The sequence below is a fragment of the Lepidochelys olivacea genome (assembly GCF_965140295.1).
Source record: "Lepidochelys olivacea isolate rLepOli2 genome assembly, chromosome: 10".
NCBI lineage: Eukaryota > Metazoa > Chordata > Testudines > Cheloniidae > Lepidochelys > Lepidochelys olivacea.
The window spans coordinates 48074436-48097393 of record NC_140420.1 but is presented as its reverse complement, the minus strand read 5'-3'; the positions used below and the strand labels follow the sequence as shown (position 1 = coordinate 48097393).

The following is a 22958-nucleotide window of genomic DNA, read 5'->3' as shown; positions in this document are numbered from 1 at the left end:
GTGCAACCCTGGTCTTGGATCTGCTCCCCACACAGCTAAAGGGCAGATGTTGAAGAAGTGACATCCTGTCCTAGAGCAGGGTTGGCTGTGTTGTCTCTACCACGGTAGAGACCTAGATAGAGCCCTTTACACTTGGGTTTGAGTAGAGGCTGCATGATCATTGTTGTACAGGCCTCATTCCACTGCAGGTAAGGGCACAGAAACTGGAAGGTTTTTTTTAAGACACTTTCTGCCTAGGCCTGGTGGTAAGAGAACAGGGCTAGCCTGCAGAACTAACTAGCCTGAGCCTAAAGAGTTCACCCCAGCCATGATTTCAGTCCATGGTGAGAGCAATTTGTCTAAAGTGCCCCGATCCTTCTCTCTAAGGTGAGTAGTTACCCTAGAGCAGCAGTTCTTAAACTGCAGGTTAGGATCCCAAAGTGGGTCACCACCCCATTTTAATGGGTTTGCCAAGGCTGTGTTAGACTGGCTCAAACTAAAGTTGCCAACTGAGCCCCAGTGCCCAGGGCCAAAGCACAAGGGCTTCAGCCCTGTTTGGCAGATCTCAGTCTTTTGCCCTAGGCAGTGGGGCTCAGGTTACAGCCCCTGCTCCCCAGGGTAAGCCCTGGGGGTTTGACCCTCTGGACCAGGGCAGTAGTTGGACAACGGGGATTACAGTGCAATGAAGTTTAAAAACCCTTGCCCTAGAGCATCACCTAAAGCCAGTCATGGAGTCAGTAGGAACTCCCTCATGGCATCTGTTTCACTTAGAGGGCACAGTGGCTGGGGGATTTGTGTTCTCTCTACTGCAAGAGCCCTGTAATGGTTACAGGTGCCAGATGGACAGTTCAGGTGGAGGGAAATCCCCCTGCCATTTGCCTCTGGGAACCTGAAGGCAGCAATCTCTGCTTTCTTCACCCTCACATGATCTCTCCCCATGCAGCCCCGTGGGTGTGTCCATAATGTGGTTGGTGCATCAACCACACCATTTCCTTCCCCACAGAAGGGAAGGCATCTCCCTTGCCCATTAATACGTCACAGACCAGAATCAGGTCATTGGGGTTTATTTACATTAGACAGAAGGTAAAAAGGCCTGTGACTGCTCAGGCACTGGAATGGCTGCATCTTCTGTATACGAGTATCCCCAGCGTAATAAAGGCCAGTGCAATGGCAGCTGCCACTGAGATCAGACCAGCTGTAGAAGAGAATCCTACAAGAGGAAGGACACATGGTTAAAACTGCAGCTAGTTGCTTCTCCAGCAACCTCTCCTCTCCAAAAATCTACCAGGGACTCGCTGGGTACATGAGTCAAGGCCACAGTTAATAAAATGGGGGATTTTTTCTTTGAGCTGTATTGTAGGGCTGTGTTTTTTGAAGTCTTTTATAGCCATACATATTGGAGTTTGTCTACTAGAAGTGGCTGGAGCAGGAGATCAGCACCTCTTTATAAATCCCACTGGATAATAGGTTGCAGGTCTCAGGTCACACAACTGGTGTCCCAGCAGATAAGCCCAGGCTACAGTGGCCGACAGTCCTATGTTTGACTGGCTCTGGTTGGACCCTCTCAACAAGGAGCCCTTCTTGAGTCTTGTTGACTCATTATTAACACTCCCTCCTTGGACTAAGGGATTCTTACAACTGACTTTGTAAAACTCATTTCTTCCATCTTTTAGTGCATCTTTTCCCAGCAAACCCAATGTAGATTAGTAGTGACAATAGAGGCACCATGAGACTTGTTCATTAGAACTAGTTACCCTCTGATGCTGCCTTCTCTGCTTCCATTTGAGCAACTGAGAGATCCCTTGATCCTTGATCAGTATCCAAGATGATCATGGGTCCTACCACAACATCAGCCTCAGCTTCCCTCACCAAGGGCTCACCTGTATTGGGAGAGAAGCACTACTAGAAAACCAATCCATCCCATTTTGGGTGGAAGATCCCCCAGGAACAGTCTGCTGGAGTAAGCCAGACATCTTCCCAGGTGAAGTGGGCACAGAACCTACCATGCCTGGAGGCCACATCTCTCTGGAAGCGCCTCCCTGACCATCTGTCCAGAGGGCTGCCTCTCCCAGACTGTCCTCCAAGGAATGCGCAGTTCCCAGTCTCACAGCACCTGCAGATGTCTCGGATGCCTTCCACTGGAGACCAGCTGGAACAGAACAGGAACAGTCATCTACAGTGAAGAGTTCTGTTCTAGGCTGCCTGTCACTCCCCTGATGGGGTTCTAGGCTACTCACATGTTGCCTGCTTTGTTGAAGGAACAAGCCTTGTTCAAGGGATCTGGGGCTTGCTCAGCTGCAGTGACTTTCAGATGACAGGTGATGTAGATCTGGAAGGGAAGTGGGAAGAGGGGTTAGGACCATCCCAGGGGACCCTAACAGCTGCTTAGCCTGGGGAAATCGACTTGGAGCAGAAATGTGGGCTCTCACCAAGTTCCTGGCATCTCCTGCAAACCTGAACACATCCACCATGAACTGCAGCGTGTCCTGCCTGGGCCTGGGGGATATGAAGGCCGAGGTGGTGTCATCTGATCTCCCATCCACCAGGCACCTACACACAAGAATCAAGGGTCAGTAAGAGTCCCTGATCAGTCTTGTTTTAGTCTAGAAAGGGCTCCCAGCTCTTACCCATTGAAGTCAATGACAGCATAGCGGGGAGAGGAGTCCCTGTCTGGGCTCAGGGTGGCCACACAGCTGTCCACAAAGAGCCTCAAAGCCACATGGTTCCCAGTGTGGACATCAGCTTGGATATGCATGACCTCCCCCAGCTGGAATCCATTGGAGGGTCTCTCAGCACTCCAGTCATCTGCAAGGCAAGTTCACATTGAGCAGGACAGACAGGCAGGCAGGGCTGGGCTCCCCTGAAGGCTCCTCCCACCTACCATTCATCAGGTGCAGGGAGAAATCCAGCCTCTCCTCAGCAGACAGGGTGGAGCTGAAGGGAACCCATGTTGGCTTGATGGCTTTACTGCTCACATTGTCCTTCCTGGGAGGAGGAGCAAACCTCAGTCACTGAGCCAGATTCCAGAAGGGGAGAGAGGGGATCTGAGCATCTCAGACTCTCACCTGGGGTAGTGACACTCAATGGGAATCACAGCTGGATTGGTTCTCAGGATCACTGGGTTGCTGGCAGGGGTGGGGTTATAGTTCAGGCTTGTGCTGTAAACCAGGGAGTCTGGGGTCATCTGGGAAGCAGCAGACATGGAAGGGTTAACACTAGTACACAGAGCATTTGTAAAGTCATTCAGATGAGCCCAAGAACAAGCCTCAGCCAGATGGAAAACTTGAGCTCAAGTTTTCCAACCAGTGCCCAGTCAACTGGCAACTGCCTTTGGAAGGACTGGACACTAGAAGCAGGGGATTTCAGAGCTCAGTCTGCTAGAGCAGCCATCGGAAGATGAGCACCACAGTAGTGCCATTTTACACAACTCTGCTCACTGTTTTCCTCTGTGCAGGTTGTGAAGGAATCTCAGACAGTAAAACCCCCAGGGTTAATCTGTTAGCTGCCTTGAGGTGAATTTTGACCAGGGATTAAGGAAGCCAGTAGTCTGTCCCTTTCCCTCCTACAGACTATGCAGAGCTCAGGCTAACACCAATCAGTTTATTCAGTTGCAGGCTCCGGTCTGTGGAGTCTGCAGACAGACTTTGGACGGGGGGGTCTAGAAGTAAAGTCTGTCTGAGCCACAAGAGCACCCTCTTCAGGCTCCACTTGTGAGCCTGCTCCAGGAGCTGAGCAAGGCAGAATTCTTTGCCTGGCGCATGAGACTGGAAGCTAAGAAGAAGCACCCAGGAAAAACCAGGGAGCTTATCAATAACATGGACAAAATCCCACCCACTGTTCTCTCCTGCTGCCCCATTTTTACCCCATCAGACAAGGCAGGGGCAGTGATGCTAGGGATCAGTAGGGGCTCCTGACTTGCATAAATCCTTACCTGCAAGGTGCTGCCACATTCATGGAGCCCAGCTACAAAGATCACTGTGTTCTCTGCATCATTAAGGGACACGTACCGGCAGGCAGCTGGGCCAAGGCTCAGGTCAGCAGCTTTGATCAGTCTCCCCATCCCAAACAGATCCCTGTGCACAGTGATCACCATCTGAGCCTCCTCACACTGCACCATGACAGGCTGCAGCACGGACACAGCCCTGAGCTGGGAAGTATCAGCCCGAGCCCAGGGGTAGGGCTGGGCAAGAGAGAGAACATGGGCTTGTCGTTGAGGGGGCTCAGCCCTGGGGGTGGGTCTCCAGATGGCAGAGTCAATCCTAGAGAAATCCCAGGGATTGTAACAGGTCACCCCACTGACCACCCAGCACAGAAGAACAAAGCACAGGTTGTTTCTGTACCCCATCTTGCCTGCTTGCAGCAAATCCAGTATGGAGGGAAACTGCTGCTCTGGGGCTTTATACCGTGACTCAGAGCCAGGTGACAGCTGTCCCAGGTAATTAACACCCTCCCCTAATCTGCAGGTAACCGGGGCCCAATCATGCCCAGTGCCCACGCCCTGAACCAGGGAAATAGGAGGGCCAATGGGAATCAGCTCCACCTGTTGGTCAGTACATCAGCTGCAGTTTGGAAAATTCCTGCCCTGTTTCGTTCAATGGAAGGCTAAGGGTGGGCTCCACCACAAAGGGACCCAGGCCCCTCAATCCCCAATTTAGGCCTGTAAATCCTGGGTTTGGCTCCACTGTGATCCACAAATCACACAGCGGCAAAGAGTCCTGAGGCACCTTATAGACTAACAGAGGTATTGGAGCATAAGCTTTCGTGGGTGAATACCCTCTTCATCAGACCCACCCACTCCCCTCTGATACAAACCATATAGCGAACTCTGTAGGTGCCCAAATTCAGCAGCACCGAAGTTTTTACACTATAAAGGTCCCTGGTGCCCGTGTCTCAGCCTCTGGGCCCATGCCCAGCTGCCTCCCTCTGGGAGTCTGGGCACCTGTCTCCCACCTAAGGCCAGAGCTGTCCATGAGCTAGGGGAAGTTAGGCATTTAGTTGCCTATGTCTTATGTGGAGCCCAATTCACTAGCTGTGCTGCTTGCCCATGTTGACCCCGTTCACAATTGCACTGGAGCAGGACGCGGTGTCCTCCTCGGATCTTTTAGCCCAGCGGTTAGAGCATTCACCTGGAATGTGGGAGACCCAGGTTTCATTCCCCCTCTCTGCTGAGGGGAGAGAAAGGACGTGAACAGGGGTCTCCCATCTCTCAGAAGAATGCTTGAACCACTGAGCTAGGGGACATTCTGATGTTGGGCTTCCTCCTACTCTCCCATTCAAGCTGTTCTGTTGTGGATAAATGATGAAAGAGGGACCAGACCCCAGTGCTTCCACCTCCCACCGGGCTACAGCCGCATTCCTTCTCTCAGTCTGGCCCATCAAGTGCTCCACTGTGGATAAGTGTGAAACTAAAATCTGTTCAAGGGGAAATTTGTGTCCTCTCTAATATCCGCATAACTCGTCAGATGAGTTCCAGAACTGGTGTTCTCCTTCCAGGGTTGGGGTGGAGTTTGTTGGGTTGAATTGTTTTCCCCAACGTGTACCCACATCTGCCCCCATATCTCCCCTCCCCAGAATGGCTTGTTTCTCAAAGCGAAGAGAGGGCCTGTCCTGGAGGGAGGATCCATGTGAAACTGAGATTCCTGGGATAGGGACTGTGACACTTCTCAGGGCAGCCAGGGCTGTGCGGCAACCTAGTTGCCACCAGCCTCCTGTATGAAGGAGCCTTGCCTGTGCCAGCTGGGTTTTAGCTCCCCAATGCAACCAGCCCATCAGCGCCTCAAGCATTCTTCTCTGGGATAGCCCAGCCCTGTGTTTTGCCTGGCAGGATAACAATTAATGCGCCCCAGGCTTCAAGTCCCTTCAAAGTGGGCCCCTCTGTGGTTCAACCCCAATCACTGGATACCCAGAGAAATCCCAGATGCTCTGTTTCCAAAGGAACAGCGCATCCTCATTCACCAGTTTGGCATTAGCTCAGTTCTCTTGTATCACACACAGCACTTCAGCTCTAATCTAAAGTAAAAGGAGATTTATCCTCCAATCTGGAAAGCGTCTCACCCAAGTTCCCTTCAGCATTTGCAGCCAAGCCTGGCTGAAACCCCTTATTCATGATGCCAACTCGCTGTTAGTTTACTTCCTAGGCACCTGATGTTAGGATGTCTTTTTGCCCCTCAAATATTCCAGCAGGCACCTTTGATGTTTATCAGTAGATAGGGTTCCCCCTCCAATATTGACTTCTTCCTGTTAGTTTCTGTCTGAAGTCTCTGCCAGCTCCTCATTGGCATTTGTCTTAGACATTGCATGACATACAACACACAATGGTCCACCATGAAGAAAAGCATCGCCCACCCCTCCTGTCTGCAGGATTTTGTCTCAAGACCCACTACCTTTGAGAGGCCTGCTTCATCTACAAGGCCTACAGAACCTCATTTTCAGTGCTCCTTGCATACTTCCCATACCTACATCTCACAATGGTTATGATGACCTGTGTGACTCGGGTTTTCATTAGAGACCTTACATGTCATTCTTCTGGTGAACCCAGAGAGTCCCTGTGCCTCCCAGTACCCTCTGCCAAATACGTATTTGTTCCTGCAGTGCTAATAACAGATTAAGGCTTCATAGCCCTATTCCAGGGCAAGGCAGCTCTCATGCTCTGGCATCTTAGAGCTAAGCTAACTGAGAAGTTACATCATGTTCTCCCTGGGTAAGCTAGAAATAAAACCTAGGTCTCTCCAGATGACCCCAGTCACAGCCGTGCTGCTGTCTGAAATGAATGCATGGAGTGAATGCAGTCGGTTACATTCCCTGTGCTAAGCACGAGACCACAGTCTCCTTCCAGAGCTGGGTCAAGAACCCAGGAATCCTGATTCTCTGCCAAGCAGCTGTGAAGCCCACTGACAGAAAGGTTAGGTCAAGGAGCAGAGGACTGTGTCCAAACCAGGTGAGTCCCAGGGGTGTAATTTTGGCACCACATGATGGAATTGCTCTTTTCCCAGTTTAGTGAAGGTTGTAGTGAAATTTCTATTTAAAAATCAGATTTTGGCATCCCCTCTTCAAGGCACGCGAGAAAGCCAGAAAACTGGCAGGTCAGGGCCTGACAGCTCTACCAGCTGCAGTACCTCCAGGCATTGAATCCACACCCCTCATGCAGCACCAACTCCTCTTAGTTTGGGAACTGGCCACTAATTTTGGCTTAGCAGCACTGAACCTTAGAGTCTCCTCTGTGAAATGAGGACAGGAATGATTCCTGCTCTTTGTTTTGATACAGCCAACAATATTTGGGAGGGAGGGAAACAAGCTGAGTGCAGAGAAAGGAGGGGGATTTGAAGGATGTCAGGGTCTTGGAGCTTCCCAACTAGAGGACCCATATTTTAGAGGAAGGGCTGGAGTTGTGCCAGAGGCAGGGGGAAATGTACCTCCGGCTTGAGGGCTGGATCTCAGCTAGTCAGAGGGGACAAGAACAGAGGGACTTTGGGAATATGGGCTGAAAAGCATTGAGAGCCATGGTCTGATGGTTGAGACACCACCTTGGCATGCAAGAGACCAAGGTTAAATTCCACATTGTGCCAAAGCCTTCCTGGGCAACCTCACTTAATAACCCTGTCTTTTCCCCCCTTGTATGAAAGGTGGTCAGCATTCCCCTACCTCCCAGGGCATTGGGGGAGTCATTGGACACTGTAGATGAGGCGCTCTGACCTTAGACAGTCCCTGTCAGGACCTTACTCGCTCAGAGTCCCTTCCACTTGCAGGTGCACAGCAAGCCTCCAAGGGCCCCTGCTCAGAGAGCTGCATGTGTTGGAGGAAAGAGGCTGCTCCTGCCCCACTGCAGCATCACACGGGAGAGGGTGAATAACCACTCCGGCAGAGAGCTTGTTCTGGGAACATACACGCTGCTGCTCCCTTTGCTCTCCTCTGGCCTGCTGAGGAGGTTTATTTGTGCAACCCTGGTCTTGGATCTGCTCCCCACACAGCTAAAGGGCAGATGTTGAAGAAGTGACATCCTGTCCTAGAGCAGGGTTGGCTGTGTTGTCTCTACCACGGTAGAGACCTAGATAGAGCCCTTTACACTTGGGTTTGAGTAGAGGCTGCATGATCATTGTTGTACAGGCCTCATTCCACTGCAGGTAAGGGCACAGAAACTGGAAGGTTTTTTTTAAGACACTTTCTGCCTAGGCCTGGTGGTAAGAGAACAGGGCTAGCCTGCAGAACTAACTAGCCTGAGCCTAAAGAGTTCACCCCAGCCATGATTTCAGTCCATGGTGAGAGCAATTTGTCTAAAGTGCCCCGATCCTTCTCTCTAAGGTGAGTAGTTACCCTAGAGCAGCAGTTCTTAAACTGCAGGTTAGGATCCCAAAGTGGGTCACCACCCCATTTTAATGGGTTTGCCAAGGCTGTGTTAGACTGGCTCAAACTAAAGTTGCCAACTGAGCCCCAGTGCCCAGGGCCAAAGCACAAGGGCTTCAGCCCTGTTTGGCAGATCTCAGTCTTTTGCCCTAGGCAGTGGGGCTCAGGTTACAGCCCCTGCTCCCCAGGGTAAGCCCTGGGGGTTTGACCCTCTGGACCAGGGCAGTAGTTGGACAACGGGGATTACAGTGCAATGAAGTTTAAAAACCCTTGCCCTAGAGCATCACCTAAAGCCAGTCATGGAGTCAGTAGGAACTCCCTCATGGCATCTGTTTCACTTAGAGGGCACAGTGGCTGGGGGATTTGTGTTCTCTCTACTGCAAGAGCCCTGTAATGGTTACAGGTGCCAGATGGACAGTTCAGGTGGAGGGAAATCCCCCTGCCATTTGCCTCTGGGAACCTGAAGGCAGCAATCTCTGCTTTCTTCACCCTCACATGATCTCTCCCCATGCAGCCCCGTGGGTGTGTCCATAATGTGGTTGGTGCATCAACCACACCATTTCCTTCCCCACAGAAGGGAAGGCATCTCCCTTGCCCATTAATACGTCACAGACCAGAATCAGGTCATTGGGGTTTATTTACATTAGACAGAAGGTAAAAAGGCCTGTGACTGCTCAGGCACTGGAATGGCTGCATCTTCTGTATACGAGTATCCCCAGCGTAATAAAGGCCAGTGCAATGGCAGCTGCCACTGAGATCAGACCAGCTGTAGAAGAGAATCCTACAAGAGGAAGGACACATGGTTAAAACTGCAGCTAGTTGCTTCTCCAGCAACCTCTCCTCTCCAAAAATCTACCAGGGACTCGCTGGGTACATGAGTCAAGGCCACAGTTAATAAAATGGGGGATTTTTTCTTTGAGCTGTATTGTAGGGCTGTGTTTTTTGAAGTCTTTTATAGCCATACATATTGGAGTTTGTCTACTAGAAGTGGCTGGAGCAGGAGATCAGCACCTCTTTATAAATCCCACTGGATAATAGGTTGCAGGTCTCAGGTCACACAACTGGTGTCCCAGCAGATAAGCCCAGGCTACAGTGGCCGACAGTCCTATGTTTGACTGGCTCTGGTTGGACCCTCTCAACAAGGAGCCCTTCTTGAGTCTTGTTGACTCATTATTAACACTCCCTCCTTGGACTAAGGGATTCTTACAACTGACTTTGTAAAACTCATTTCTTCCATCTTTTAGTGCATCTTTTCCCAGCAAACCCAATGTAGATTAGTAGTGACAATAGAGGCACCATGAGACTTGTTCATTAGAACTAGTTACCCTCTGATGCTGCCTTCTCTGCTTCCATTTGAGCAACTGAGAGATCCCTTGATCCTTGATCAGTATCCAAGATGATCATGGGTCCTACCACAACATCAGCCTCAGCTTCCCTCACCAAGGGCTCACCTGTATTGGGAGAGAAGCACTACTAGAAAACCAATCCATCCCATTTTGGGTGGAAGATCCCCCAGGAACAGTCTGCTGGAGTAAGCCAGACATCTTCCCAGGTGAAGTGGGCACAGAACCTACCATGCCTGGAGGCCACATCTCTCTGGAAGCGCCTCCCTGACCATCTGTCCAGAGGGCTGCCTCTCCCAGACTGTCCTCCAAGGAATGCGCAGTTCCCAGTCTCACAGCACCTGCAGATGTCTCGGATGCCTTCCACTGGAGACCAGCTGGAACAGAACAGGAACAGTCATCTACAGTGAAGAGTTCTGTTCTAGGCTGCCTGTCACTCCCCTGATGGGGTTCTAGGCTACTCACATGTTGCCTGCTTTGTTGAAGGAACAAGCCTTGTTCAAGGGATCTGGGGCTTGCTCAGCTGCAGTGACTTTCAGATGACAGGTGATGTAGATCTGGAAGGGAAGTGGGAAGAGGGGTTAGGACCATCCCAGGGGACCCTAACAGCTGCTTAGCCTGGGGAAATCGACTTGGAGCAGAAATGTGGGCTCTCACCAAGTTCCTGGCATCTCCTGCAAACCTGAACACATCCACCATGAACTGCAGCGTGTCCTGCCTGGGCCTGGGGGATATGAAGGCCGAGGTGGTGTCATCTGATCTCCCATCCACCAGGCACCTACACACAAGAATCAAGGGTCAGTAAGAGTCCCTGATCAGTCTTGTTTTAGTCTAGAAAGGGCTCCCAGCTCTTACCCATTGAAGTCAATGACAGCATAGCGGGGAGAGGAGTCCCTGTCTGGGCTCAGGGTGGCCACACAGCTGTCCACAAAGAGCCTCAAAGCCACATGGTTCCCAGTGTGGACATCAGCTTGGATATGCATGACCTCCCCCAGCTGGAATCCATTGGAGGGTCTCTCAGCACTCCAGTCATCTGCAAGGCAAGTTCACATTGAGCAGGACAGACAGGCAGGCAGGGCTGGGCTCCCCTGAAGGCTCCTCCCACCTACCATTCATCAGGTGCAGGGAGAAATCCAGCCTCTCCTCAGCAGACAGGGTGGAGCTGAAGGGAACCCATGTTGGCTTGATGGCTTTACTGCTCACATTGTCCTTCCTGGGAGGAGGAGCAAACCTCAGTCACTGAGCCAGATTCCAGAAGGGGAGAGAGGGGATCTGAGCATCTCAGACTCTCACCTGGGGTAGTGACACTCAATGGGAATCACAGCTGGATTGGTTCTCAGGATCACTGGGTTGCTGGCAGGGGTGGGGTTATAGTTCAGGCTTGTGCTGTAAACCAGGGAGTCTGGGGTCATCTGGAAGGAGGGGACATTGGACAGATTAAGGGCAAGTAGTTCAGCTGAGAGCTGAGAATTTAAGACAGTTCTCCAGGAAGCGGGCATGTCTTCCAACAAGTAGTTCCTGTGCTCATTCTGCTGAGCAGCTATCAAAATACTGGAGCTGTGGTAGTGCCCCCCTTCGCATGACTATTCACGAGTTTCCTCTGTGCCTGTTCTGAGGTATGTGCCATACAGTGACTGCCCCCCCCCCCATGTAAAACACATCTCACTCCACTTCTCAAGTTACTGCGCTAGCAGAGTACAGAAACACATTCAGCTGCCTCCTTCCCATCTACAGGGTTTGGAGAGCTCACAGAATTCAGTGAGCCAAACTGGGCTTTCCTGGCAGTAAAAGTCCCTGGCTTGGACTGAGCACAAGGGTCCACTTGTGAAATCTGACAGAGCCACCATGGCTCACTCCCCATGCATGCTCTTAAACCTCCTTTTGGAGCATAAAGACATGAAATAGTTCTTAACTGTAAGGAGACTGAAGACTAAGGGGAAAAGACACCCTCCCCTCCAAGAAATAGCTAGCGGCTCAGTAACTGAGCCAAGACCCTGTGCTGCACTGTTACCCCTTTTTAATCCCACAAATAGGAAGCTCCTGGTTTCTATGAAGCTGCCTTACCTGCAAGGTGCTGCCACATTCATGGAGCCCAGCTGCAAAGGTCACAGTGTTCTCTGCAGCATTAAGGGATGTGTACCTGCAGGTGGCCTGGCCAAGGCTCAGGTCAGCAGCTTTGATCAGTCTCCCCGTCCCAAACAGATCCCTGTGCACAGTGATCACCATCTGAGCCTCCTCACACTGCACTGTGACAGGCTGCAGCAGGGACACAGCCCTGAGCTGGGAAGCATCAACCCGAGCCCAGGGGGAGGGCTGGGCAAGAGAAGGCACATGGGCTTGTCGTTGAGGGGGCTCAGCTCTGGGGGTGGGTCTCCAGACGGCTGAGTCAATCCTAGAGAAATCCCAGGGATTGTAACAGGTCACCCCACTGACCACCCAGCACAGAAGAGCAAAGCCCAGGCTACCTCTGTACCCCATCCTGCCTACCAGTAGCAAACCCAGTATGGGGGGAATCTGCTGCTGTGGGCCTTTTATACCCTGCACCTAAAGCCAGTTCACAGCTGCTCCAGGTAATGAACACCCTCCCCTAGACTGCAAGCAGCTGGGGCCCAATCACATCCACTACCCATCCCTGGAGCAGGGAAATGGGAGGACCAATGGGAATCAGCTCCACCTGTTGGTCAGTTCATCAGTTGTATTCTGGGAGATTCCTGTGAGGTTTCATTCAATTAAATCTGACACATTTTGTCGTGGATGTGAAACATCAGCTGTGCAGAGTCTGCAATGCTGATACTCAATTCCAAAGGGGATTTTTATTATGGAGCAGTGATCGCTGCATCATGGTTACGTTTGAAACCCACTCTCTGTTTAAATTCCTGGTCTCTGAATTTTGCCTCTTATCTGAACTTGGTGTCGATAGTCAGATCAGCTCCCAAACTGGCAATCTAGTTCAGCGGCTGAGGTGCATTTTGGGATGCCAACTTGAGTTCATTTGACCAAAGGGTTTGCCAGCCACAGCTCTCCCAAGTGGCCTACTTTTAAATTTTGAGTATGCTGTTGGAACAATCTAATCATGATATTTTTGCACAGCTAAGAAATGATCAGGGAGGGATCCCCGTGAAACGGAGATCGTTGGGCTACCCCTGCTGAAGGCTAAGGTCCAGTCCAAAGAACAAGTCCCAAAACTTAGCCTATCCAAAATCCTTCTGTTTTATTTCTGGTCCTGGGGAAGAGCCCAGGGGTTTTCTGTGAGCCATGCATGCTGTGCCTGTATGCACAGATAAACACAGGATTCCTCTTTCAACCAGGGGACAGGGCACTGGGCTAGGAACCATGACCCAGCTCCTCATAGGTAGTTAGGCTCAATGGAATTTAGGAGCCTAAATACCTTGGAAGAACTGGGCCCAGGAGACTGTAAGTTCAAGATTTGTTGCTTCCAGCGATGGCTGTTCATATTTATGTGTATTTATACTTGACTAGCTTCCTCCGCATGCACTAGGGGAGACAGGTCTCATTCTCCCCTGTTTTATAGGTAACGTCACCAAGAGGCTGCACAATGGTCCTCTTGGGAAAGGTCACATTTATATCTAGCTCATTAATATGGCAGACCTGAGTGTCATCCACTGAGCCAGGCTGTCTATTGAAGCGAACATCCAAAGCATGTGGTTGGTTGTCCTGTCTGTAGCCACGGTTCTAACCACTAGAGAACACTTCCATTCCTGACACAAGCAGCCTGACTCTGCTGCTGTCTAACCAACCGTTGAACAGTCCACTTATACGGTGGATTAGCTGAATGGGCAGAGGGCCACGGGCTGGTTCTAAAGGGCCTGCGTTAAATTGGATGCCGATCATGGTTGGGCATTTTATGGTTCCACCTGATAGAAATTCTCTGTAGCCAGTTCAGTGAAGGCCGCAGCTAAATTTCTCTTTAAAACCAAATTTTGCATTTTTTTTTTCAAAATCACTTACATGGGAATTTAGATAGGTGGCCACTAATTCTGGCCCTTTGTCAGCGTGCCTCAGTTCCCCTGTGAGAGATGGGGATGATTACACGACCCCTCCCTAACTGCAGGTTTGGATAGATAAATGCAGTCATAGTGGAGGGATGTTAGGGGCAGGGAGCTGTCTAGAGTGGAACAAAGGGCTGGGTTGAAAGCTTAAGGAATGGGGGGAAGGTTAAAGTTGTCCTAGAGGCAGCTGAGCAGTCAGTATCTCTGCAGCACCAGGCGTGGGAAGGTTGGGAGAACAGAGGGACGGTCAGCGGCTAGAGCCAGCTCTGCTCTTTTGAGGGCAGTATGTGTGCAGAACCCCGCTGATGACCTTGAGGTGTGTTCTGGTGGTTGAAGCACTGGCTTTGGACTCCCCAGCTCAGGGTTCAACTTCTAGTTCTGCTGCCATATTCTTGGGGGACCACGACCATGTCACAGCCTCTCTATGTCTCAGTTTCCACAGGTGTAAAATAGGGATAAAATTCCTCCCTGCATCTTGTGTCATCACAGGTGCCGACTCCATGGGTGCTCTGGGGCTGGAGCACCCATGGGGAAAAAAAATGGTGGGTGCTGAGCACCCACTGGCAACCCAGTGCCTCCTGCCTTCCAGCGGGCCTTGCCCATCAGCACCTCCCGCTCCCTGTGCCTCCCACCCACCATGAACAGTTCTTGCCTCTGTGCTCCCAGCCAGGAGGGCAGGTACCTGGGGCTTCTTGCTTCCAGCAGAGAGATCCACAGCTGGAGTCTAGCTGGCTGCTGTACTCCTGGCAGGGACTCTGGGGGGCAGTAGGGCTCCCAGGGGGTAGCCCAGGTAGCAGCCCAAGCCAGAATAGCAGCCAGGCTGGGGAACTGGCTTTCTTGTTAGTTTCATGGCTCCCCTGGAGCCACAAAATTGACAAGAACAGCTGATGTATGGAACAGTATCTACCCAGACACTCCATCATCCTAACTACATGGACAGAAGTGCTACACCACTCCCTGCGATGGTTTTATGATGTTGCCATTGCAGGGGAGTTACATTTCAGCACAAGTGTTCACTGTAGACAAGGCCATAGTTTTCCCCACAGCAGCACAGCCCTATGAAGATGTTTAGGAGGCACATGGGATTATTTCCTATTCCACATCTTGTCAGATAGGAACATGCATCTTAGCTGCTGGCATCCTCCACCCTAGCATTACTGGTGCCCTCAGTGGTCCTGCTCTCTATGCACCCCTTCCCCCCCCCCCAGGCCTGCTCTGTCCCCTGCATTTGCAGTTTTCCTTCCAAGGGAGTTTTTACTGTACCAGGTTTCAGAGTAGCAGCCGTGTTAGTCTGTAGTTGCAAAAGGAAAATGAGTACTAGTGGCACCTTAGAGACTAGCTAATTTATTTGAGCATAAGCTTTCGTGAGCTACAGCTCACTTCCTCGGATGCATTCGATGCTCAGATAAACTGGTTAGTCTCTAAAGGTGCCACTAGTACGTCTTTTCTTTTTACTGTACCAGGACTTTTCTACAGCAAGGCAGGTTGGATGGAGGATGCTGGCTACAGAGGTCATCAGAGCCCAGCTGCAGCGTCCCTTCCCCACACTGTAAGGGGTGTCATGCAGCAGAGTTTTCTGACCAAGATAGTGCAGGAGGTTGTTTAAGTGATGTTGGCTGGGCCACTGTATAAATAAGCCAAGCCCTACTGAACCACCGCAGGGCCAGGACTATGACTAATACCTGGCCACCGAAGTTATACCAGAGATGAGTTTGGTCCACTGGTAGCTTGTTCTCATTAGCAATAATGCTACCCTAGACTTGACCAGGTGTAAATTCCAGCTGGAGGAAGCTTATCTGCACTTGGCTGTTGAGCTTGCCAACTTTAAAATAAAATGGTTGAGTGGGGTATTGTGAGGGGCTAGTTGCCCTGACAGTGATACCCTGGTACATAGGGAGGCAGGGAGCCCCTCCCACTCCACAGCCACACTAGTTATAGCGTGGGTGTCTCCCCTCGAGGTGGAATTTATACCTTTCTATCTAGGATAGGCCTGCTGTTAGATCTGTTCTCAGCATTCTGGCTGCCTCTAGCTGTTGTCACCAGTGACTTCCAGCCATGACTCCCCCTGCAAATTAAGGCAGACTGCTTTTGTTTGGAGAAGGACTACAGGTAGCAGGTGTTAGATCCCAAGCAGCTCAGGACAGCACTGCCAACATTTCACATTAACAGCTCAACTCTGTTGCCAGGAGAGAGGCTAACTCTGCCCTCATCCCGCCACTGTGTGAATAGTAATCACTGCAGTGTCAGTTCATGAGGAGACCAGCTGGTTGAGTTACCCCCACAGCACAGAAAGCATCACTCCCACCCATTAAGAAGTCAGCACTGACCAGACTCAAGTCCATTTATGGGTTTATTTTACATGACACAGAAGGGCCAAGTCACATGACAGCACCAGCCATTGCACGGCTGCGGTTTTTGTATATGAAGCAGATGGTCAGAGTCACGGAGGCCAAACCAATAGCAGCCGCCACCAAGCTCAGCCCAAGCACCAGCCCAGGAGTCTCTTCTGCACCTGTAGGAAAGATCTGTGGTTAGAATGGGAACCAGGCACTTTTCCAGCTTTAGTGAAATCGCTGGGTGTTTGTATCCTACATAGGCAAGCCAGTTATTCCCTCTTTTGTAGCCAGGCATTTGATTTTTCCCTTCTTAAGTGTAGTGCTTAGCACTTCATGGACTTTCATCTTGAATTCTCCAGTCAGTTTTGAATTCTTATCCTGTACTCCAGAGTGCAAGCTGAGAGGGGTTGCACGGTGTCAGCCACATTTTAAGTACACTCACCCCTCTTATCTAAGAGATTCACAAAAATATTGACTAGTACCAGACCCAGGGACTGTCTGCTTAAATACACCCTCTCAGAGTCACAGCAGACCACTGATAATTACTGAGTAATATCTTTCAACCAGTTGCATCTACATGCATTTCCTTAGTTTGCTTATGAGACTCATTGGACTGATCCAAGGCTGACTAAAAAAGTCTATACACACACCTGACATCTGCTTCCCCCACCTCCTGCACCACTAGGCCAGTAATTTCCTTTTTTGACAGTTATTGATCAAGAACAAATGTCAAACCAATTCATGCTGCCTACTCCCTATAACCCTATTGTCTTCTAGGCACCTACCTGTAAGGTATGGCACAATCAGTTTGTAATAAAGTTAGGCTAACTAGTCCTATTTCCCAGGCCTTTGGTTCCCCTTTTTAAAGCTTGGTGCAAACGTAGTGCCTATCTAGTCCTTTGGGACCTCATCTCAGAGTGCATGGAGGACGAGTGATCACTAACGGTTCAGAGATGGTTTCAGCTAGTTCCGTAGGACAGATATCAGGCCCTGCCAACTAGAATACAGCTCAATACTTTCTATCCTGTTCTTTACCTACTTTGGCTTGTGTTCCTTCCACCTTGTTAATAGTGGTGTTGAGTATCTGGTCACCGTAAACCTTTTTAATGGTGACTGAAGAAAAATAGGCACTAGACACCTCAGCCTTCTTGATGTCATCCCTTATTAGATCCCCTCCCCACTAAGGAAAGGGCAGCCCCTTTCCTTAGTCTCTTGCTCCTAATGTATTTGCAGAATGGCTTTTTGCCTTTTATGTCCCTTGGCAGGTGTAACTCATTTTTGTGCCTTAGTCTGATTTTGTCCCTACATGCTTGTGCTAGCATTTTGTACTCCTTAGCATTTTTAGGACATTAAAGAGCTCTTGATGGAGCCATAGTGACCTTACTCTACCTTTCCTTTAAATTGGGATAGTTTGCAGGTGTGCTTGTAATATTTCTCCTTGAGAAATTGCTAGCTCTTCTGAATTCCTTTTCCCCTTAAATTACCTTCCCTTGGGACCTTTCCCTACCTGTCTGTTAATCGGCTATTTTTGAAGTCCATTATCTTGATTTTACTGCTCTTGCCTTAGGCTTGTAAGAGATCATTGCAGGATCTCTTCCACCCCAATTGCCTTCCACCTTCTGATTTGTTACCAATGCCTCCCTGTTGGTCAGGATCAAGTCTCAGATGGCTCTCCTCAGTTACTGCCTCTACTCTCCAAAACAGAATGTAGTGTGAACTTGTTGGAAGAATTAGTTTTTGCTGTATTGGACAACCCAGATGTCTTAGAAAAGAAAGTCCCCCATTACCACCAGGTCTCCTGTTTTGATATTTCTATTATGTCCTAGAAATTCCTCATCCACTTCTTCCTGATTTGGAATCTACAATGGACCTGCACTCCCCCCCCCCCCCGGATATATTCTTTAGGCAGAGACATTAAACTGATCTAAGATCCAGGAGAGGACACAGAACACATGTACATCAAGAATAGACAAGGTATCCTTTTTTTAAATCCTGTCCTTCCTGAAGGAGCTATATCCATCTATAGCTACATTCCAGTCATGAGATTTCTCCCACCAAGCTGGGACATAAGCTAAACTTATGTACTTCTACCACCACTTTATTCCCCATACTCCTTGGATGTTGATCCACAAATCCAAGACATGATCAGATTCCCACCTTGTTAATCCTATGACCCTACTGTAATTTTCCATGTTCCCTCCTAAATCTAGCCCTCTGTTAAGGTCACTCTATTGGTTCTGTGGTATGTGTTTTGTCATAACTTCCTGGAGCAGGAGTCAGGCACTTCCTGTTAAACAAGCCACGCAGATTATAAATTAGTCTCAGCCACTTTAGTGCTTCAGCCCAGCTGGGGGTGGAGTCAGGAGTGGAGGATGGAGAACTTCCCTGGATTCTAGTTTGCTTCTTTTGGGTCCTCCCCACTGGTCTGACAGCTCATAGGTTTGTCCTGGCAAAGCCATTTACTCAGTGTTCCCTTGGGTTGCAGGGCTGAGCCTGGTGGTTGCAGGGAGTTTTCACTTTTCATAAAAGGCCCAATGCCCTGAAGGTGCATGGATTACTACTATACAAGTTAAGTACCTGGTGATGCTGCCTTCCCTACTTCCATTTGATCTTCCACAAGATTCCTGGATCCCCAATAGGCATCAGTGATGAATAGGGGTCCTACCACAACATCAGCCTCAGCCTCCCTCAGTGAGGAGTCACCTGTATTGAGGTAAGAGATGTTACTACATGGGTGTTGCTTCGTTATCCACATTGTGATAAAGCCAAGCTGAAGGTCCCTGGGTTGTCTAGCAGAACCCCCTTTTTTATTGAGAGACCTAAACACCACACAGCCACCTATTAACTCTGATTATAGAGATCCTACCATGCCTGGAGGCCACGTCTCTCTGGAAGCGCCTCCCTGACCATCTGTCCAGAGGGTTCACTCTCCTGGACTGTCCAGCCAGCCCACAGTTCCCAGTCTCACAGCACCTGCAGATGTCTCGGGTGCCTTCCACTGGAGACCAGCTGGAACAGAACAGGAACAGTCATCTACAGTGAAGAGTTCTGTTCTAGGCTGCCTGTCACTCCCCTGATGGGGTTCTAGGCTACTCACATGTTGCCTGCTTTGTTGAAGGAACAAGCCTTGTTCAAGGGATCTGGGGCTTGCTCAGCTGCAGTGACTTTCAGATGACAGGTGATGTAGATCTGGAAGGGAAGTGGGAAGAGGGGTTAGGACCATCCCAGGGGACCCTAACAGCTGCTTAGCCTGGGGAAATCGACTTGGAGCAGAAATGTGGGCTCTCACCAAGTTCCTGGCATCTCCTGCAAACCTGAACACATCCACCATGAACTGCAGCGTGTCCTGCCTGGGCCTGGGGGATATGAAGGCCGAGGTGGTGTCATCTGATCTCCCATCCACCAGGCACCTACACACAAGAATCAAGGGTCAGTAAGAGTCCCTGATCAGTCTTGTTTTAGTCTAGAAAGGGCTCCCAGCTCTTACCCATTGAAGTCAATGACAGCATAGCGGGGAGAGGAGTCCCTGTCTGGGCTCAGGGTGGCCACACAGCTGTCCACAAAGAGCCTCAGAGCCACATGGTTCCCAGTGTGGACATCAGCTTGGATATGCATGACCTCCCCCAGCTGGAATCCATTGGAGGGTCTCTCAGCACTCCAGTCATCTGCAAGGCAAGTTCACATTGAGCAGGACAGACAGGCAGGCAGGGCTGGGCTCCCCTGAAGGCTCCTCCCACCTACCATTCATCAGGTGCAGGGAGAAATCCAGCCTCTCCTCAGCAGACAGGGTGGAGCTGAAGGGAACCCATGTTGGCTTGATGGCTTTACTGCTCACATTGTCCTTCCTGGGAGGAGGAGCAAACCTCAGTCACTGAGCCAGATTCCAGAAGGGGAGAGAGGGGATCTGAGCATCTCAGACTCTCACCTGGGGTAGTGACACTCAATGGGAATCACAGCTGGATTGGTTCTCAGGATCACTGGGTTGCTGGCAGGGGTGGGGTTATAGTTCAGGCTTGTGCTGTAAACCAGGGAGTCTGGGGTCATCTAGGAAGCAGCAGACATGGAAGGGTTAACACTAGTACACAGAGCATTTGTAAAGTCATTCAGATGAGCCCAAGAACAAGCCTCAGCCAGATGGAAAACTTGAGCTCAAGTTTTCCAACCAGTGCCCAGTCAACTGGCAACTGCCTTTGGAAGGACTGGACACTAGAAGCAGGGGATTTCAGAGCTCAGTCTGCTAGAGCAGCCATCGGAAGATGAGCACCACAGTAGTGCCATTTTACACAACTCTGCTCACTCTTTTCCTCTGTGCAGGTTGTGAAGGAATCTCAGACAGTAAAACCCCCAGGGTTAATCTGTTAGCTGCCTTGAGGTGAATTTTGACCAGGGATTAAGGAAGCCAGTAGTCTGTCCCTTTCCCTCCTACAGACTATGCAGAGCTCAGGCTAACACCAATCAGTTTATTCAGTTGCAGGCTCCGGTCTGTGGAGTCTGCAGACAGACTTTGGACGGGGGGGCTAGAAGTAAAGTCTGTCTGAGCCACAAGAGCACCCTCTTCAGGCTCCACTTGTGAGCCTGCTCCAGGAGCTGAGCAAGGCAGAATTCTTTGCCTGGCGCATGAGACTGGAAGCTAAGAAGAAGCACCCAGGAAAAACCAGGGAGCTTATCAATAACATGGACAAAATCCCACCCACTGTTCTCTCCTGCTGCCCCATTTTTACCCCATCAGACAAGGCAGGGGCAGTGATGCTAGGGATCAGTAGGGGCTCCTGACTTGCATAAATCCTTACCTGCAAGGTGCTGCCACATTCATGGAGCCCAGCTACAAAGATCACTGTGTTCTCTGCATCATTAAGGGACACGTACCGGCAGGCAGCTGGGCCAAGGCTCAGGTCAGCAGCTTTGATCAGTCTCCCCATCCCAAACAGATCCCTGTGCACAGTGATCACCATCTGAGCCTCCTCACACTGCACCATGACAGGCTGCAGCACGGACACAGCCCTGAGCTGGGAAGTATCAGCCCGAGCCCAGGGGTAGGGCTGGGCAACAGAGAGAACATGGGCTTGTCGTTGAGGGGGCTCAGCCCTGGGGGTGGGTCTCCAGATGGCAGAGTCAATCCTAGAGAAATCCCAGGGATTGTAACAGGTCACCCCACTGACCACCCAGCACAGAAGAACAAAGCACAGGTTGTTTCTGTACCCCATCTTGCCTGCTTGCAGCAAATCCAGTATGGAGGGAAACTGCTGCTCTGGGGCTTTATTCCGTGACTCAGAGCCAGGTGACAGCTGTCCCAGGTAATTAACACCCTCCCCTAATCTGCAGGTAACCGGGGCCCAATCATGCCCAGTGCCCACGCCCTGAACCAGGGAAATAGGAGGGCCAATGGGAATCAGCTCCACCTGTTGGTCAGTACATCAGCTGCAGTTTGGAAAATTCCTGCCCTGTTTCGTTCAATGGAAGGCTAAGGGTGGGCTCCACCACAAAGGGACCCAGGCCCCTCAATCCCCAATTTAGGCCTGTAAATCCTGGGTTTGGCTCCACTGTGATCCACAAATCACACAGCGGCAAAGAGTCCTGAGGCACCTTATAGACTAACAGAGGTATTGGAGCATAAGCTTCCGTGGGTGAATACCCTCTTCATCAGACCCACCCACTCCCCTCTGATACAAACCATATAGCGAACTCTGTAGGTGTCCAAATTCAGCAGCACCGAAGTTTTTACACTATAAAGGTCCCTGGTGCCCGTGTCTCAGCCTCTGGGCCCATGCCCAGCTGCCTCCCTCTGGGAGTCCGGGCACCTGTCTCCCACCTAAGCCCAGAGCCATCCATGAGCCAGGGGAAGTTAGGCATTTAGTTGCCTACCTCATATGCGGAGCTCAATTCACTAGCTGTGCTGCTTGCCCATGTTGACCCCATTCACAATTGCACTGAAGCAGGACGTGGTGTCCTCCTCAGATGTTTTAGCCCAGCGGTTAGAGCATTCACCTGGAATATGGGAGACCCAGGTTTCATTCCCCCTCTCTGCTGAGGGGAGAGAAAGGACGTGAACAGGGGTCTCCCATCTCTCAGAAGAATGCTTGAACCACTGAGCTAGGGGACATTCTGATGTTGGGCTTCCTCCTACTTTCCCATTCAAGCTGTTCTGTTGTGGATAAATGATGAAAGAGGGACCAGTCTCCAGTGCTTCCACCTCCCACCGGACTACAGCCGCATTCCTGGTCACATGCTCTCTCAGTCTGGCCCACCAAGTGTTCCACTGTGGATAAGTGTGAAAGTAAAATCTGTTCAAGGGGAAATTTGTGTCCTCTCTAATATTCGCATAACTCGTCAGATGAGTTCCAGAACTGGTGTTCTCCTTCCAGGGTTGGGGTGGAGTTTGCTGGGTTGAATTGTTTTCCCCAACGTGTACCCACATCTGCCCCCATATCTCCCCTCCCCAGAATGGTTTGTTTCTCAAAGCGAAGAGAGGGCCTGTCCTGGAGGGAGGATCCATTTGAAACCGAGATTCCTGGGATAGGGACTGTGACACTTCTCAGGGCAGCCAGGGCTGTGCAGCAACCTAGTTGCCACCAGCCTCCAGTATGAAGGAGCCTTGCCTGTGCCAGCTGGGTGTTAGCTCCCCAATGCAACCAGCCCATCAGCGCCTCAAGCATTCTTCTCTGGGATAGCCCAGCCCTGTGTTTTGCCTGGCAGGTTGACAATCAATGCGCCCCAGGCTTCAAGTCCCTTCAATGTGGGATCCACCCTGATCACTGGAGATCCACAGAAATCCCAGACCTTCTGTTGCTAAAGGACAGGGCGTCCCCCTTTACTAGTTTGGCGTTAGCTCACCGCTCTTGTATCACACACTACGCTTCAGCCGAATTCTAAAGCAAAAGGAGATTTATTTAAGACAGAATAGTCACATAAAAATGGTGTGAGAGCTGGAAACAAACGGCTAGCTGTGAAAC

The 22958-nt window shown here is 50.6% G+C and overlaps 3 protein-coding genes across 3 annotated transcripts; all 3 read right to left on the bottom strand.

Moving 5' to 3' along the window:
• Nucleotides 1-1027: 1027 nt before the first annotated feature.
• On the bottom strand, nucleotides 1028-4421 carry LOC311527085 (zona pellucida sperm-binding protein 3-like). The gene is made up of 9 exons (XM_084640710.1): nucleotides 3911-4421; nucleotides 3045-3163; nucleotides 2861-2964; nucleotides 2607-2784; nucleotides 2409-2529; nucleotides 2217-2308; nucleotides 1983-2128; nucleotides 1734-1859; nucleotides 1028-1189 (listed from the first exon to the last, which is right to left on the bottom strand). The coding sequence occupies exons 1-9, from the start codon at nucleotides 4322-4324 to the stop codon at nucleotides 1083-1085; spliced, it is 1407 nt and encodes a 468-aa protein (XP_084496836.1). The 5' UTR covers nucleotides 4325-4421; the 3' UTR covers nucleotides 1028-1082.
• A 4517-nt stretch (nucleotides 4422-8938) lies between these two features.
• Nucleotides 8939-12140, bottom strand: LOC311527084 (zona pellucida sperm-binding protein 3-like; the record flags this gene model as incomplete). Its single annotated transcript, XM_084640709.1, has 9 exons — nucleotides 8939-9100; nucleotides 9645-9770; nucleotides 9894-10039; nucleotides 10128-10219; nucleotides 10320-10440; nucleotides 10518-10695; nucleotides 10772-10875; nucleotides 10956-11074; nucleotides 11727-12140. The coding sequence occupies 9 exons, from the start codon at nucleotides 12138-12140 to the stop codon at nucleotides 8994-8996; spliced, it is 1407 nt and encodes a 468-aa protein (XP_084496835.1). The 3' UTR covers nucleotides 8939-8993.
• A 3869-nt stretch (nucleotides 12141-16009) lies between these two features.
• LOC311526901 (zona pellucida sperm-binding protein 3-like) lies at nucleotides 16010-20984 on the bottom strand (the record flags this gene model as incomplete). Its single annotated transcript, XM_084640368.1, has 9 exons — nucleotides 16010-16184; nucleotides 18586-18711; nucleotides 18875-19017; nucleotides 19106-19197; nucleotides 19298-19418; nucleotides 19496-19673; nucleotides 19750-19853; nucleotides 19934-20052; nucleotides 20799-20984. The coding sequence occupies 9 exons, from the start codon at nucleotides 20982-20984 to the stop codon at nucleotides 16051-16053; spliced, it is 1203 nt and encodes a 400-aa protein (XP_084496494.1). The 3' UTR covers nucleotides 16010-16050.
• Nucleotides 20985-22958: the final 1974 nt, after the last annotated feature.